At 35.3% G+C, this 17,787-nt stretch overlaps 1 protein-coding gene across 3 annotated transcripts in view; it reads left to right on the top strand.

Moving 5' to 3' along the window:
• The window catches only part of VPS13B (vacuolar protein sorting 13 homolog B), a 772,631-nt gene that overhangs the window by 370,744 nt on the left and 384,100 nt on the right, over positions 1 to 17,787 (top strand). For all 3 annotated transcript variants that reach the window (XR_005724545.1, XM_040260994.1, XM_040260993.1), the window contains exon 24: positions 11,188 to 11,408. Coding sequence is in view for 2 of the 3 variants with exons in the window: in XM_040260994.1 (XP_040116928.1) it covers positions 11,188 to 11,408 (221 nt within the window). In the remaining variant the exon portion in view is untranslated. The remainder of the gene's footprint in view (positions 1 to 11,187; positions 11,409 to 17,787) is intronic.

The raw sequence follows: 17,787 nt of genomic DNA, 5'->3' as shown, positions 1-17,787 counted from the left end.
AGGTTTTGATTTTTTTGTGTAGTCTGATCTCTTATTTTTAAGTAGGATGATTTGATCATCAATATTTCATGTAATGATGTATTTTAATTAAATTCGTCATTTGCTATTTGTTAAATGTTTCTCTTGTATTTTTGTTCCTCTGTTTGATTTTTATACCGTCTTTGTTTTAAATGGGTATTGTAGTTTACCATTTCATTTCCTCCATTGATTTTTTTTTTACTATGTATTAAATAATGATGGATCTAAGAATTATTTTGTGCCTTTGAATTTATCACACTCAACCTCAGATATATTTTAACTTAATTCTGCTAAATTATAAAATAATTATTTGAATATAGTTCTGTTCTCTCTTCCTTTCTGTTCATATAAATATTATGTCTCTAAGTGTCGTAACCCAGTAGTATAGTTTTATTTTCATTGTTCTATGTGATTAACTGCTTTTCTTTGCCAGTCTCCAGTTTGTTTTCAGTGAGAGCTGCTCCACGTGTAGATGTATTTTTGATGTTTGTTGGGGAAGGTGAGTTCAGTGTCCTTTACTCTTTCATCATGTTTGATATCCTTCTCAAATACCACGTTTTTAAAATTCATCTATTGATAGACCTAAGCTTTCTTCTATACGTTGGATATTGTGAATAATGCTCCTCTGAACATTGGGGTACACATATCTTTTTCTAGTGGTCTTGTTGTTTTCATTGGATCAATACCCCGAAGTGGAATAGCTAAATTGTGTGGTAGTTCTGTTTTTAATTTTTTGAGGAGCTTTCATACTATTTTCCGTAGTGTTTGTACCAATTTACATTCTCATCAACAGTGCACAAAGGGTTCCCTTTTGTCTGCATCCTCCCCAGTACTTGTTATATATTGTCTTTTTGATAACAGCCGTTCTGACAGGTGTGAGATGTCATCTCATTGTACTTTTGATTTGCATTTCCCTAATGGTTAGTTTTGTTGAGCATCTTTTCCTGTGTCTGTTGGCCATCTGTATGTCTCCTTTGGAAAAATGTCTATGCAGGTCCTCTGCCCATTTTTTAAAATTAGATTGTTTTTATGATAGAGTTACTTGAGTTGTTCATGTATTTTGGATGCTGTGGATTCTGTTTCTTGGAAGGAATGTAGCCTTGGATTGTTCCAACTGTTTGACATTTAAGCTCCTTTACTGAAGTTCTTGACAGTGTGTTTGTTTTTTTTTTTTTAATGACTTCTAGCCCTCATTGATAACTTTGTAAACTTTTACTGATTCCTTTAATGCCTTTCCACTCCCTATAAAAGCTGTTAGAGACCAGTTTCCCTCCTGGCTCAGATGTTAAAGAATCTGCCTGGAATGCCAGAGACCTGGGCTTGATCCCTGGATTGGGAAGATCCCCTGGAGAAGGGGAAGGCAACCCACTCCAGTATTCTTGCCTGGCAAATTACATGGACAGAGGAGCCTGGCGGGCTACAGTCTATGGGGTCACAGAGAGTCCAACAAGACTAAGTACCTAACACTTTCACTTTCATGGTTTTCTCAAGGTTATCTGATTATTTCCCCTACCCAGCATACAGCCTCTTTATTACTTTAATGAAAGCATTGACCACTTCCCATCCAAACAGGTTCCTGATGTAGGACCTTTATAGTTAGTATTCACCTTCTAGAATGTTTTTTTTTCTAAGTAACTTCATGCCTTTTGTCTCTATGGAATGTCATTTTTTTCTGAGTGGCTTTTCTGGACTATCCTATCTTAAAGTGGCAGCACTCCTTTCTGTTATCCTGCTTAATTGTTTGCAGAATATCTACAACTATCAAAATGCTGTGTTTTATTAAGATATTAGTTCATTATTCTTCTTTCCACAGCTAGAATGCAAGCTCCATGAGAATAGTGAGGCTATATTGTTCACTGCTCTCTCCCTAGGTCCCTGAATAATGTCTATTTTTACATTTAAAGTTGCTTAGCCGTGTCCGACTCTTTGTGACTCCATGGACTATATAGTCCCTGGAATTCTCCAGGCCAGAGTACAGGAGTGGGTAGCCTGTCCTTCTCCAGGGGAGCTTCCCAACCCAGGGATCAAACTCAGGTCTCCTGCACTGCAGGCAGATTCTTTACCAGCTGAGCCATAAGGGAAGCCCAAGAATACTGGATTGGGTAGCCTGTCCCTTCTCCAGGGAATCTACCTGACGCAGGGATCGAACCTGGGTCTCCTGAATAACAGCTGCTGCTGCTGCTGCTGCTGCTGCTGCTGCGTCGCTTCAGTCATGTCCGACTCTGTGCGACTCCATAGGCGGCAGCCAACCAGGCTTCTCTGTCCCTGGGATTCTCCAGGCAAGAATACTAGAGTGGGTGCCATTTCCTTCTCCAATGCATACGTGCATGCTAAGTCGCTTCAGTTGTGTCTGACTCTGTGCGACCCCATGGACAGCAGCCCACCAGGCTCCTCTGTCCACAGGATTCTCTAGGCAAGAGTACTGTAATGGGTTGCCATTTCCTTCTCCAGAATAACACTTAATATATATTTATTTCAGTAAATAACTTGTGTAACAAGTGAATCTACCTTACCTGAAATAAGTCTTTAGTCTGCTCTCATTGCTTAGGACCAACCCATTTTTTAATCCATTTCTGTCCATCCCTCCCTCCCTCCCTTTCTCCTTTCCTTCCTAGCTTCTTTCCCTCCTTCCTTCATAAAGTAAAGATTTATAGAGTGCATACTATATTCTATGCACTATGTTTTTAAGTAACTTGCTTCAGAAATGATAAATTTCTTACTTAAATGCTTGTCATATAAAAATTCTAACATTTCTTTTAGCTTAGTTAACAGAATAAACCTGTTACATGGAAATCGAATGAAAGATTTTTAACCCTTGATATTCATTGATTCATTTTTGAAATCCTTAACTTTTGGAATAACCACTTGCCTTGATTCATTTTCTGTGAATAATTGCTACTTTTTTAAAATCTCTTTTGTGGGTTCTTTTCTCTATATACTTTGTTCTTCACATGTATAACTTTACTAAGTATTCTCATCTAGATCTATACTTAATCTATCACCTTTTCACTGATGGTTTACAAGTCTATAAGATTTTCACATATCTGACTTCTTTGTTTCTTTTTTATATCCTTAGGTATCTATTTGACCTAGATTGTCCATCATCTGGTAGTGAAAACATTATAGAATATTGTGTTAGAGAGTAACAGCTATTTTCAGTAGCAAACATTGCTCTATTCATTAATTCACAGCTAAGTCCCTGATCACACCTGTCAGCTTTAGCATGCTTTTAAAGGGGTTTACCTGAGTTCCAGCGAATGGAGCCGTATTTGAGGTGCCAAGTTATGGAGATACATGATCTGCAGGGCTCAGGTTTTCCTCCATACTGTTCCCTTCATTTTGAGATTCTTCACAAAGTCATTGATTCAGACTCTTCATTTAGAATTTGGAATAGTTGTTTGAACTGAAAGAGTATGTCATCCATGAACTTCTACCTTTCAAAAAAAAGTATTTAAATAGTAATACTAAATAATAAAAGGAGTGAAATTTATCAAGGCTTTACTTTTTATATTTTTACAAAATACTTTTTTTCCATTACTTTACTCATTATTCTTGTCTTTCCTTTTGTCACTAAGTTTCATTCTTTTACTATAGTGCAGTAGTCCTCTCAATTCCTGTGAATGGAAACGGCATGGGTTGGCTTAGTGCTTCATGCGGAAACAGGAAAGGATTTAGGAATTAGAATTTCTCCTCTAAACAAGAAGGGGTAGTTAGAGCGCTCATTCTTACTGAAGTCTCTGGTGCGAAATCCGGCTCATTCTTCTGTGGAGGTAGTATTGTCATGTTCTGTTGCACTCAAGAAACCAGTTTATCAACTTAAGTAAATTGATATGGCTACTCTTTAAGTCAGTAATGTAAAATGAACACACACATGTGTATCGTTTGTCCCTAACAAATACTTATTTATTAGCAGAGTTAGCATAGCAAATCTTTTATATATTAGTCAGTCTCGGTTTTCATCTAATAGCAGCAAACAGTTCTTTTGTAGAAGTCTTCGGAAGGTACTCTCGATTTAGCTCAAATGGACTAAAATGACTGTGTGTACCATGTGTTGTGTTAAGGAAAATGATAAATGTATTCACTATTTAGAATGTCTGTTGTAAATCTTTTAAGTATTTTCATTATTGTTGTAAATATAATGTATGTATCTGAAAATGTTTTGAAAAATGAATCATGTCTTAAGCATGTCTTAAGTTTGAGAGTACAGTGTTGGTAAAATACATATTCAATTAAATAGCTTAATAAAGGATAATTGACTCTTCAGTTATTTAAGAAAAAGCTAACATAGAAAACAACCAGCTAACCATAGAAAATAATGCCTTATATTTATTTTTAAGTTATAATCCATATATCACTGAGTGTTGAGACCAAAGAAATATTTTATGATAATACTTCCTTAATTATGTAGTTGTCTTTGTATAATAATAAGTGAGGTGAGGCTTGCCATTAGTTAGTGATAAATTGCTTTAGAAAATACATAGAATTGTAATATCTCTTGACAGCCTGTATAAACTGAGGGTATATCTTGTTAGTTGACCATATGACCTTAAATAAACACAACATTGCTATAATTTTGACATTTCTTTTAAAACTGTTAAGTAGTTACTAATATATTAATTGCTGGAAGGACAGTGTGAACCTTTGAGATTGTTTTAGTTTTTTAAAAGCAATAATTGTTCTGGTTTTGCATTGTTTATAATTGCAATCTTAGGTTTTAAAGACTTAAAAAATAACAAGTATATGTCTTTATGTAGTAATGTAATGTTGATGGTTAACTTATTATTAAATCAGTAATAATTTTCAGAAATGAATAGTACTTAGCATTGAATGCTTGGGTTTCTAGATGTAAAGAAAATATCTATCAAATTTGAAATGAATTACCTATTTTTTCATTATTTAATAATCATGAGGTTTTAAATATAAATTTTATTTTTTTAACTTGCATTAGTTTATACATGCAATACATTTTACATTTTCTAATACAAAGCAATATTTTCTTTTAAATGTAGAAATTTGGTTACAGAGCAAATAAAATTATACATTGCCCATTTTCATTTCCTTTTCTTCTAGGCATTTCAGCAGTTCTCTTCTGCCAAGAGAATTTATTAGGTTTTCTATTTTTTAAATGCCTTCATTACTCAGACATTCCCAATGTTTAAATTAACATCGTGTAGAATTAAAGAAAGTCTTTTATCTCAACTGTCTTTAAATCAATTTAGTGCTAAGTGGTTTGGGGAAAAAGTATCAGCAGTTCTGGCTTATTTATGTTTGTAGAAAACAGTGTATCCGTTTCCAAATTGTTAACCTTTGCAATTAGCAATAAGATATTCCTGATTCCACTAATCAAATTTGAAATAAACATCTACCTGAGTCATAGTGTATTGTTGGACATGGGGAAAAGACATAAGGAGTAGAGGAAGGCACTCCTCTTGTTGTTTTTGTTTCTAAAGATACTTGATGAAGGTTATGAGAGGAAACAAAACTGAGTGTCTCAAATATTAACCAACTTTCTTCATTTTCCATATTGATGTTTATAAGATTATTTACCTAGGCACAAAGTATATACACTGTTTCATCTGTATAACTAGTCACTGTTCGGTGATGCCAACATTGATAATAAGATTATCGAAATGTACATATGTAGGTTTTTCTTTTTCTTTTTGTTTTGCTCTAGATAGTGCTTTCTTTTGTTATCCAAGTTCAGTTCAGTTCAGTCGCGTCCAAATCTTTGTGACCCCATGACTCACAGCACACCAGGCATCCCTGTCCATCACCAACTCCCAGAGTTCACTCAGATTCATGTTCATCGAGTCCGTGATACCATCCAGCCATCTCATCCTGGGTCGTCCCCTTCTCCTCCTGGCCCCAATCCCTCCCAGCATCAAAGTCTTTTCCAATGAGTCAACTCCTCGCATGAGGTGGCCAAAATATTGGAGTTTCAGCTTTAGCATCATTCCTTCCAAAGAAATCCCAGGGCTGATCTCCTTTAGAATGGACTGGTTGGATCTCCTTGCAGTCCAAGGGACTCTCAGGAGTCTTCTCTAACACCAGTTCAAAAGCATCAATTCTTCGGCATTCAGCTTTCTTCACAGTCCAGCTCTCACATCCATACATGACTACTGGAAAAACCATAGCCTTGACTAGACGGACCTTAGTCGGCAGAGTAATGTCTCTGCTTTTGAATATGCTATCTAGGTTGGTCATAACTTTTCTTCCTATGAGTAAGCATCTTTTAATTTCGTGGCTGCAGTCACCATCTGCAGTGATTTTGGAGCCCCCCAAAATAAAGTCTGACACTGTTTTCACTCTTTCCCCATCTATTTCCCATGAAGTGATGGAACCGGATGCCATGATCTTCGTTTTCTGAATGTTGAGCTTTAAGCCACCTTTTCCACTCTCCTCTTTCACTTTTATCAAGAGGCTTTTTAGTTCCTCTTCACTTTCTGCCATAAGGGTGGTGTCATCTGCATATCTGAGGTTATTGATACTTCTCCTGAGAATCTTGATTCCAGCTTGTGCTTCTTCCAGCCCAGCGTTTCTCATGATGTACTCTGCATAGAAGTTAAATAAGCAGGGAGACGATATTCAGCCTTGATGTACTCCTTTTCCTATTTGGAACCAGTCTATTGTTCCATGTCCAATTCTAACTGTTGCTTCCTGAGCTGCATACAGATTTCTCAAGAGGCAGGTCAGGTGATCTGATATTCCCATCTCTTTCAGAATTTTCCACAGTTTTTTGTGATCCACACAGTTATCCAAATAGGTCCTTTATTTTATGCTTTGTGTTGTGCAAAATCAGCAATGTGTGATACTGTGTAAGGAAATACATACCATGTAATTTTTATAATTTCACTTAGTTTTAAGTTACTATTATGTAATCAAGTCCCCCTTCCCAATTGTTGACTGGTATCACATAGTCTTACATTGAATTTTATTTCTTAATTTTGTCCTAAAGCTTTGTCATATTCACTCTCTTTTACATTATTTTGTACAAAGTAGTTCAGTATTTGATTATCATTTTTCTGAGAATTAATTTATCACTGGTCTTTTCTCTGTTGATAATATAGACGTTTTACAAATTCACACGGAAATGGAATTTTTAGCCTTCTTTCTTTTTCTCATTCTTTAGACAGTTTGTTAGACATTTTCTGAATTCTGCCAGCAATAAATAATTTTTCTGAAATAATCTTGGAGGCCTCAGAATAGTACATGGTCCTGGTCTGTCATGGTTTGTCATATTTTAACAACTCCTCATACAGTATATTGCCAGTGTTGTAAATAGATGAGGTGCTTTTATTTATTTATTTTTTTATTGTGTGTGTTTGTTTAAAAGGAATATTTGTGCAATAATGATGTGTTATGTTTGGTTAATTTTTTCATAGTGATTAATTGTGGGAATGTTTGTCATTACACATTAAGATCTTCTAGGTAAAATGTGCTTTTTAAAATAGATTATCTGCTTGCTAAATAAATGATTGTAAAGTATCACATTAAAAGGCTCTGTTTAAAACTTAGAAAATGGTATACCAAATTTCAGCTTATGGTCTGATTCCAAAGAAGAAGCAGACACATATCTAAGATAGTACCAGTGTCATTTGGAATCCTTTTTTTCAATTTCATGAATTTAAATGTGGTGTTTTTTTAATCCAACATAATCATGAAATTTGAAAGACTATATATAGCTCTCTACCAATTTTAAAATATGTAGCCTGAAATAATTCCAAAATATTTTAAGACAAATTTGGCAAAGCCTTTATTTTGTAAATAGCATGGAAACTTGTGTAGATTTTTAAACAATTTCAGAATTAGTTACAGATGATTTAAAGTTGGTCATTCTTCTTGAGGGCAAAATATTTTAAGTCTTAAGACAGGCGGAGTACCATAGTGCTAACCACATATTATTATGCAGTTTTCATCATTTCCAGTCAAATTATTGTGGACTGCTGTGTAGCTACAGTTATATTATTATTCAGGTCTCAACTTGAAAGTTTCCAGGTTTAATATTATTAGCTTCTTGATTAAGACATTTTGAATGTTCAAACCTACAAGAATCTATCTTGTAGTACCCCTTCAATATCACCATTCACAATTCAAATGCATATTTATATTTTTAATATGTACATCCAGAACATGATGTACTTAGTTATTCACTTAATCTTTTCTTTTTCCTTACCAAAAGAATAATATGAACCTAAAAGTACAGTGTGATCCTAGTTTCAACTCTAAGTACACATGGCCAACACTATGAGGGAGAAAAAAAAGGAAATAGAACAATGGTAATAGTGTATATTCCTGAGAGTAGCAAGATGGAAGGTGAATTATGACTGGGTTTTTTTTTTTTCTTTATATATTTTCTAAGTTATTTTCAGTGAGGTACTAGTACCTCTCTAATTAGAAGATAAATGAATTTGTTTTGAAACAATCCAGATACTTAAAGTCTATATTATCCTATCTCTGTTGACAAGTCTTGTTTAACTATGCTAAAGCCTTTGACTGTGTGTATCACAACAAACTGTGGAGAATTCTTAAAGAGATGAGAATACCAGCTCACCTTACCTGTCTCCTAAGAAACCTGTATGCAGGTCAAGAAGCAACAGTTAGAACTGGACATGAAACAACAGACGAGTTCAAAACTGAGAAAGAAGTACATCAAGGCTGTATACTGTCACCCTGCTTATCTATCTTATATACAGAGTACATCATGGGAAATGCCAGATTGGATGGAGCACAGGCTGGAATCTAGATTGCCAGGAGAAATATCAACAGCCTCAGATAGGCACATGATACCACTCTAATGGCAGAAAGTGAAGAGGAACTAAAGATTCTCTTGATGAGAATGGAAGAGGAGAGTGAAAAAGCTGACTTAAAACTCAGCTTTCAAAAAACTAAGATGATGACATCTTGTCACATCACTTCCTGTCAAATAGGGGAAAATGTGGAAACAGTGACAGACTTTATTTTCTTGGGCCCCAGTATCACTGCGAATGGTGACTGCAGAATGAAATTAAAAGACGCTTACTCCTTGGAAGAAAAGCTATGACTAAAAGGAGAGACGTCACTTTGCTGACAAACATCCATATAGTCAAAGCTGTGGTTTTTTCAGTAGTCATGTACGGATATGAAAGTTGGAGCATAAAGAAAGCTGAGTGCCAAAGAATTGATGCTTTCGAACTGTGGTACCGGAGAAGACTCTTTTGAGTTCCTCCAACAGCAAGGAGATCAAACCAGTCATCCTGAAAGAAATCAATCTTGAATATTCATTGGAAGGACTGATGATGAAATGGAAACTCTAATGCTTTGGCCACCTGATGCCACATGACTCATTGGAAAATACCCTGATTATGGGAAAGATTGAGAGCAGAAGCAGAAGCAGGCAACAGAGGATGAGATGGTTAAATAGCCTCACTGACTCAATGGACATGAGTTTCAGCAAGCTCCAGGAGATAGTGAAGGATAGAGGAGCCTTGGAGGCTACAGTTCATGGAGTCACAAAGAGTTACAACTTAGCAACTCAACAACAACAACATACTAACAAGTGCTAGTAGTTTTTCAGAGTCAAAAAGACAAGTCATATGGACATATTTTCCATCAAATTGCCATCCTGGTACTCAGTTCAGTTCAGTCGCTCAGTCGTGTCCAAATCTTTGCAACCCCATGAATCACAGCATGCCAGGCCTCCCTGTCTATCACCAACTCCTGGAGTTCACTCAGACTCATGTCCATCGAGTCAGTGATGCCATCCAGCCATCTCATCCTCTGTCGTTCCCTTCTACTCCTGCCCCCAATCCCTCCCACCATCAGAGTCTTTTCCAGTGAGTCAGCTCTTCGCATGAAGTGGCCAAAGTACTGGAGTTTCAGCTTTAGCATTCTTTCCTTCCAAAGAAATCCCAGGGCTGATCTCCTTCAGAATGGACTGGTTGGATCTCCTTGCAGTCCAAGGGACTCTCAAGAGTCTTCTCCAACACTACAGTTCAAAGGCATCAATTCTTCAGCACTCAGCCTTCTTCACAGTTCAACTCTCACATCCATACATGACCACAGGAAAAACCATAGCCTTGACTAGACAGACCTTTGTAGGCAAAGTAATGTCTCTGCTTTTGAATATGCTATCTAGATTGGTCATAAGTTTTCTTCCAAGGAGTAAGTGTCTTTTAATTTCATGGCTGCAGTCACCATCTGCAGTGATTTTGGAGCCCAAGAAAATAAAATCTGACACTCTTCCCACTGTTTCCCCATCTATTTCCCATGAAGTGATGGGACCAATGATATAAATATTCTAATACAAGTACACTTTTAAATTCTATTTCATGAAGCACTTTACTGGTAGCCACAATTGTAAAAAAGATGGTCTTGTCTCATTAATTTATACTGACAGTTCTTTTCTCTGATAAATTTTTAAAAGAAAAAAGTTTAAAACAACAAAATTTTGCTCTTAACTTTGACATGTATGAGTACTTATTTTTTTAAATCAAATGTATATGTGTGTGTGTATATATATCTATATGTATGTATATATCCTTTTATATGTATGTAAGGGTATTCAACTGAAGATGTGGATATGCATCCTGAGTTTTAACCTGCAGAGATCTCTGATTAAGTAGGTCTGAAGTAGAAACCAGGAATCTATATTTTATATCAGCATCTGCATGATTCTGATGCAAACATTCCAACAGACCATAGTAAATTGTTTATTTATTTATTTTTTATTATTCTACAGTCAGATCATGGGCCACGTTTAGTCCATTTTCTTAATTTAACACATTTTTTATGGTCTCCAAGGTACATACATCCCAGGAGTTACACTGTGCAACCCACTAGTAAACCAGTAAGGGAATGCAAAGTTAGAACTTGTGTTTATATTTTTATTGCATTCCTTAATTTCTATTTTTTTCTTTTATAATGTAACTTAATTATTGACATAGTAGTATGTATAATAAATACAAATATTAAGAAGTAACCCTTCGATAGCATTTGAACTATTTAACATGTTGGTCTATGATACAATGTATGTTTTTTATGATGCCATATTAAGTGTTTTCTATTTTAAATATTGATAGTACATAATATTTGATAGTAGATAATATTGATAGTAGACACCTTAATATCAGATGATAGTTAACTATATTTTTGTATGTCTGCCTCCCTCACCCCTTTTGTCCCTATTATCAGGTGATGCTTTTCCTTGGACAATCAGCTTGCATCATTTCAGCATATACACCCTTTTTGGAAAACAAGTGACACTTTGCCTAGTGGAACCCATGGGTTGTACCTCTACACTAGCTGTTACATCACCAAAATTGCTTGCTACAGGACCTGATATGAGGCATTCATTTGTTGTCTGTCTGCATGTTGACCTAGAGTCACTTGAGATAAAATGCTCAAACCCCCAGGTAGGTACATTTGATTTATGAAAGGAAATTTAAAATAACGTGATTTAAGAACAATTGTTACCCATTTTGTTGAAGGGTTTCTTTTCTGTTAAGTGTCCTAAATTATTTTTAACAAGGCCATCAAGATCAGAATGGTTAGATTAAGTATTGCTTTGAAGTTCTCTCAAGTTTTGCAATTTAAACTCTTCTGAAAATGTAATGGTGGCAGCATAAATGCATTTTTTGGCTGATGGAATGAAATCAGTTGCAGATGTAAGGTTTTTGAACAGTGAAGAACTACTTTACTGTCAGATTGGAAGAGTCTGTTGAAGTGATCATGTGTAATTTCTAATCAGATTCTCACTCAGAGCTTCATTTGCTCAACATGTAGTATTTTTATTTTAAATCACTGTTGACTGTTTAAAAAAGGCATTTTGTTAATCATTTAACGTTCCAGTTGGAATAGGGCAAACACATATATTTGACGGTTTTATAATTTAGTATGAGCTCAGGTCTCCTGGGTTTGTACAAATTATTAATTGCATACAATTTAATACTTGTTTATTTGACCTAAGCAAATGCTAGTATAATTTCTACTCAGATTGTCAATGTTGAATAATATTTGAAATTATATTTTTAAAACAATACTTTAAAATTTTTTATTGGATTTAAATCTTTGTTTATCCCAGCATTAGTAGTTACAAGCCAGTTTTAAAAGTGTCTTTCTTTTAAATTAATTAATTAATTAAAAAAAAAAACTTTACAATGTTATATTGGTTTTGCCATACATTGACATGAATCTGCCATGGGTGTACAGGTGTTCCCCATCCTGAACCCCCCTCCCACCTTCCTCCCCATCCCATCCCTCTGGGTCATCAAAAAAATTAAAGTGTCTTTTAAAGTCGGTTCGGATATTATTCTGTATTTTATAGAGCCTTATTGCTGATACCATTCTCCTTCTTTCTCCTCTTCTCTTTGCCTCACTCCACATACTGTATATTAAACATTTTGGCTTAATTTTTATATATATTTGTGCATTTTGACAAAATCAGACCTGCTAATATCTTGGTGATGGCCTTATAAAAAATGCATATAGTTAGAATTATGATAAAGCAGATATATTAAACTAATAGCTTATCCAATATTACAAGAGTAATTTCTTTTATAATCAGGGAGGCCTGGCTTGCTGCAATTCATGGGGTAGCAAAGAGTCGGACACGACTGAGCGACTGAACTGAATAAATTTCTTTGAACATTAGTAAATACACCAGTTTAATAACCATTTGCCTTTCTATTATGACCCATAGTGGAATAAAAAAGAATAAGTATGAAATGACTTACCCTCTCAAATTATTCTTTGAATGCTGCTTCTGATGGTTCTTGAAACTCATTTCCTAGCAGAAGGAAAACTTCTTGGTTGAGTTTTGTCCCCCATAAAATATATGTTGAATTCCTAACATCTAGTATCTCATTGTGTGACTTTATCTGTTAATTGGATAGAGATAATCAAGTTAAGGCAGAAGGAAATGGAGAAGGAAATGGCATCCTACTCCAGTGTTCTTGCCTGGAGAATCCCAGGGACTGGGGAGCCTCGTGGGCTTCCATCTATGGGGTCGCACAGAGTCGGACATGACTGAAACGACTTAGCAGCAGCAATCAAGTTAAAATGAAGTCCTTAGGGTGAGCCCTCATCCACTGTGATTGATATCCTTATAAAAAGGGGAAAATTAGAATTAGATAAACAGAGGAAGTTGATGTGAAGAAACAGAGGGAGAGTGCCTTGTGAATGGAGACAGAGATTGGACTGATCCAGCTGCAAGCCAAAGAACAGCAGAATTGCTAGCTACAATCAGGAGAACAAGAGGCATGAAGGAATCTTCTGAGTCCCAGATCATGGCCCTGCTGATACATTGTATAGGGATTCTCTATATCTCCAAAACCATGAAACTATAAATTTCTGTTGTTTTAAGCCACTCACTTTATGATACTTTCATATGCCAGCTCTAGCAAGCAGATTGTCGAGAGACAGGTTCACTTTTGTTGGATCCTTTATCACAGAAGGTGTTAAATGGGGAAAAATAGATTTAGCTTAGTTCTGTCATAGTAACAGAAGCCCACGTTGGCCTATCTATCCTATTAATTATTTTTGTATACTCCAGGGGAAAAAAAGCAAAAACTAACAATATAAATTGTTTCCATTTTATTTTTAAAATAATTGTGTTGCAAAAAGGACTTAAAAACAGCTATTGAAATGTTCTTCATGACATGTAAAGGAAAGAAACACTGAATGAAAAAGTTAAGAATTCATAATGGAGAAGTAAAGTATAAAAACAAATCAGATTTGAGAATTGAAAATACAATAAATGAAAAAAAAAATACCGTCTAAGGTTACAGGTGGTCTGCATGTGACAGAAGAGTCACTGAACTTGAACATAGAGCATAGAAAGTATTGAATTTGAAAAACAGAAAAATAAAAAGATACTTTAAAGAAGATCAAAGCTTAGTGAATGTGGGACAAAATGTTCAAATATATATGTAATTGGAATTCCAGAAGGTAAGGAGAAAAAGCTGGAACCAGAAAAATATTAACAAATAATTGTCCAAAATTTCAGAAAGAGGTAGGCTTTTACAAATTCAGGCAGTTCACTTAGTCTCAAGTTTATCTTTGAGGATAAACTCAAAGGAAACCCTGTTTGGAGACATTGTGATTAAAATACTGAACCGAGAAAGATAAACTTTTAAAAAAATCTTGAAAGCAGCTACAAGAATATACATATATATATACTTTAACAGTGATTTGAATGACTGCAGATTTCTCATTAAAAATGATAGACAACAGAAGACATTGGAACAATATATTTAAAATGCTTACAGAAAAACACTCTCAAGCCAGTGTGTGTGTCCACAGAAACAAAAGTGAAATAAAGACACTGTAGATGAAGAAAAACTAAGAAAATTTGTTACCAGCAGCTCTGCTTTACAAGAAATACTGAAGGAAGTTCTATATGTTAAAAGGGAATGATACTAGATGAAACCTTGAATCTTCAGAAATAAAGAAAACCACCAGAAATAATAAATAGCTTGATAAATCTCTTTAAAAAGCTGCTTTAAAAAAATATGTATGACTGTTGAAAGCAAACATATAACACTGACTGCTAGAGCTTTCAATGTATGTAGATATAATATACAAGAAAATTTCATCATTAAGGGAACTTATAGTGGTTTTTAAATTTCTAAATATCTCATGAAGTGTTACAGTGTAACTTTAGATTGTGAAAGTTTTTATGTATATATTTTAGTTTCTTAGTGAAGTGAAAGTTGCTCAGTCGTGTCCAACTCTGTGACCCCATGGACTATACACAGTCCACGGAATTCTCCAGGCCAGAATACTGGAGTGGGTAGCCTTTCCCTTCTGCAGGGGCTCTTCCCAACTCAGGGATCAAACCCGGGTCTCCCACATTGCAGGTGGATTCTTTACCAGCTGAGCCTAAAAAAAAAGTAAAAATGCAGAGATACAGCCAAACACCAATAAATAAATTAAAATGAAATACTAAATAATATTAAAATAATCTAAAGAAAAGACATGATAACAGAGTTACATAACACGGGGTGGAAATAGAAAACAGAAAAATAAAATTACAGGGCTGAATCCAGTTTAACAAGTATTATGTTAAAGGTTATGATCTTAACTGGTGGAGTGTTAGACCAGGATTCAGCAGATTAAGGCCTGCAGGCAAAGTAGACTACACCCACATTTTTATGTATTGTCCAAGAATGCCATCATACTGTGCATGCATACTAAGTTCCTTCAGTGGTGTCTGACTCTTTGCGACCCTTTAGATCATAGCCTACCAGGCTCCTCTGTGCATGGGATTCTCCACACCAGCAGTACTAAAGTGGGTTGCCATGCCCTCCTCCAGGGGGTCTTCTGGATCCAGGGATCGAACCCATGTCTCTCACATCTCCTGCATTGGCAGGTGGTACCACTACAGCCACAGAATGAAGTAACAGCAAGTAAGAACTCTACAGCTTAAGAAATACAGAATGTTTACTATTTGACCATTTACAGAAAATCTGCTGATCCTGGTCTAGCTGCTCCTAATAGAGTAGTAATAAAGCAGCACTCTACTATACATTGCATAACAGAGAAACACTTGAAATACTAAGAATATAAATACATGCACAGGAAAACATACAAACAGGATAAGAAAGATGGATTTGTTCATTTTAATATCAAATAAGCTAAACATAAAGGAGTGTTCTCAGAGATAAAGGAAATGAAAGAAAAATAGACAGAATTAAAGGAAAAAATAGGCAATTCTATTCAGTCATATTAGAAAATTATTATCCCATCTCTCTCAGTGATTGTTAAAGAATTAGATGAAAAATAAATAACTGGAGATATAGAAGATATGAAAAATACTTGTGAACCCACTTTCATCTAATTGACATTTATAGAACACTATATTGAACAACCATGGAATGCATAATATTTTCATATATGCATGGTCTCACTGTATGAAGAGAATTAAAATCAGTATATTAACCATAGTTGAATTATATTAGACATCAATAATTAAGAAAACTATAAATATCTGGACATTTAACAATAGCTCATAAAGGAAATATATGAGAAACCACAGTTCAGTTCACTTGCTCAGTTGTGTCCGACTCTTTGTGACCCCATGAATTGCAGCACGCTAGGCCTCCCTGTCCATCACCAACTCCCTGAGTTCACTCAAACTCAAGTCCATCGAGCCGGTGAAACCACATGCAACACTTAATTGCAAAATATTGTTTTCCACTAAGATCAAGAAAAACACAGGATGCCTTCTTTCATCACCTCTATGTCATACTGACTATCTTAGCCATTGTAGTTAAAAAGAAATACCCAAGCAAAAGAAATAATAAGACTAAAGATGAAAGAAGTAAAACTCTCCCTTTTTTCATATGATCAAATATGTTATAGAAATTCCCCAAGTTTAAAAAAAAAAAAAAAGAAATTCCCCAAGTAATTAAGAAGCTATTATTAGAACTAATAAACTTATTATGGTTGTAGAAGACAAAATTAATGTATAAAAACCAATTGTATTTTTCTGTACTAGCAGCCAAAAATTGGAAAATGGAATAATGAATCAGTTCTCTTTACATTGATGCCAATAAATACACACAAATGAATTTAACAAAACATGTCCAAGATCTCTACCTTAAAAACCACAAAACATTGCTGAGAGAAGTTGAACATCTAACTGGAGACAGATACCTGTTCATAGATTAGAAGACAACATTGTTAGGATGGCAGCTATCCTGAAATTGACCTAAATATTGGGTATAATCACGTTTAGGAACCTGGAATGTCAGACCCATGAATCAAGGAAAATTGGAAGTGGTCAAACAAGAGATGGCAAGAGTGAACGTCGACATTCTAGGAATCAGCAAACTAAAGTGGACTCGAATGGGTGAATTTAATTCAGATGACCATTATATTTACTACTGCAGGCAGGAATCCCTTAGAAGAAATGGAGTAGCCATCACGGTCAACAAGAGAGTCCGAAATGCAGTACTTGGATGCAATCTAAAAAACGACAGAATGATCTCTGTTCGTCTCCAAGGCAAAACATTCAATATCACAGTAATCCAAGCCTGTGCCTCAACCTGTAACAGTGAAAAAGCTGAAGTTGAAGAGTGCTATGAAGACCTACAAGACCTTTTAGAACTAACACCCAAAAAAGATGTCCTGTTCATTATAGGGGACTGCAGTGCAAAAGTAGGAAGTCAAGAAATACTTGGAGTAACAGGCAAATTTGGCCTTGGAATATGGAATGAAGCAGGGCAAAGACTAATAGAGTTTTGCCAAGAAAATGCACTGGTCATAGCAAACACTCTCTTCCAACAACACAAGAGAAGACTCTACACTAGGACATCACCAGATGATCAACACCAAAATCAGATTGATTATATTCTTTGCAGCCAAAGATGGAGAAGCTCTATACAGTCAACAAAAACAAGACCAGGAGCTGTGGCTCAGATCATGAACTCCTTTTTGCCAAATTAGGATTTAAATTGAAGAAAGTAGAGAAAACGACTCGACCATTCAGGTATGACCTAAATCAAATCCCTTATGATTATACAGTGGAAGTGAGAAATAGATTTAAGGGTCTAGATCTGATAGAAAGAGTGCCTGATGAACTATGGAATGAGGTTCGTGACATTGTACAGGAGACAGGGATCAAGACCATCCCCATGGAAAAGAAATGCAAAAAAGCAAAATGGCTGTCTGGGGAGGCCTTACAGATAGCAGTGAAAAGAAGAGAAGCAAAAAGCAAAGGAGAAAAGGAAAGATATAAGCATCTGAATGCAGAGTTTCAAAGAATAGCAAGAAGAAATAAGAAAGCCTTCC

Source organism: Oryx dammah, unplaced genomic scaffold, assembly GCF_014754425.2.
Source record: "Oryx dammah isolate SB20612 unplaced genomic scaffold, SCBI_Odam_1.1 HiC_scaffold_19, whole genome shotgun sequence".
NCBI classification, from domain to species: domain Eukaryota; kingdom Metazoa; phylum Chordata; class Mammalia; order Artiodactyla; family Bovidae; genus Oryx; species Oryx dammah.
The sequence above is the reverse complement of the archived record's forward strand: the minus strand, read 5'-3'. Positions and strand labels throughout refer to the sequence as shown.